Here is a 500-nt window from a genome sequence, read left to right as displayed (position 1 = left end):
CAGAAATAACCCAGCACACAGAAATAACCCACCAGGGCCAGCAGTGTCCCCGCAAAGTGACAGCGAGGGTGGTGTGAAGGACGTGCTGGCTGGGGCTGAGTTCGCTCTTTCGTACAGGCTCGCGGAAGAGGACATGCATGGTTGAGGCCAGTGGCTGAGTGACATTGCTCTGAAGTGTAGAAAAAATCCCCAATCAGTGCCTGGTAAATAAGGAGAACCACTACTGTTAAGAATTTTGTGAATTGGGAGAGTTTATTGTGGAGTTAACTCTATCTGTTCCTTCCACTCACAGAAGGACGTTCCAGACGGACTCAAGGAGCTCTCCGATGGCTCTGAGGAGAGCAGCGATGCCCAGTCTGACTCTCAGAGCTCCGAGAACAGCAGCAGCAGCAGCAGCGACGGGTGCAGTAACAAAGATGGGAAGAAAAGCAGGTGGAAAAGGAAAGGTACGTTTCCTTTTCAGGAGCAGTGATTTCAACGTGGTCTGGGTCTGCGCAGGA

The 500-nt window shown here is 51.8% G+C and overlaps 1 protein-coding gene across 1 annotated transcript in view; it reads left to right on the top strand.

Annotated features, from left to right (window-relative positions):
• Nucleotides 1-292: 292 nt before the first annotated feature.
• The window catches only part of ASXL2 (additional sex combs like transcriptional regulator 2), a gene marked incomplete at its 5' end in the record, with an annotated part of 51,257 nt that continues 51,049 nt past the window's right edge, over nucleotides 293-500 (top strand). Inside the window, one exon of the mRNA XM_010142315.1 lies at nucleotides 293-446. Coding sequence (XP_010140617.1) covers nucleotides 293-446 — 154 coding nt within the window. The remainder of the gene's footprint in view (nucleotides 447-500) is intronic.

The sequence above is a fragment of the Buceros rhinoceros genome, unplaced genomic scaffold (assembly GCF_000710305.1).
Source record: "Buceros rhinoceros silvestris isolate BGI_N320 unplaced genomic scaffold, ASM71030v1 scaffold7238, whole genome shotgun sequence".
NCBI classification, from domain to species: Eukaryota; Metazoa; Chordata; class Aves; order Bucerotiformes; family Bucerotidae; genus Buceros; species Buceros rhinoceros.
Note: the sequence above shows the minus strand (reverse complement) of the source record. Positions and strands in the feature narration are given on the sequence as shown.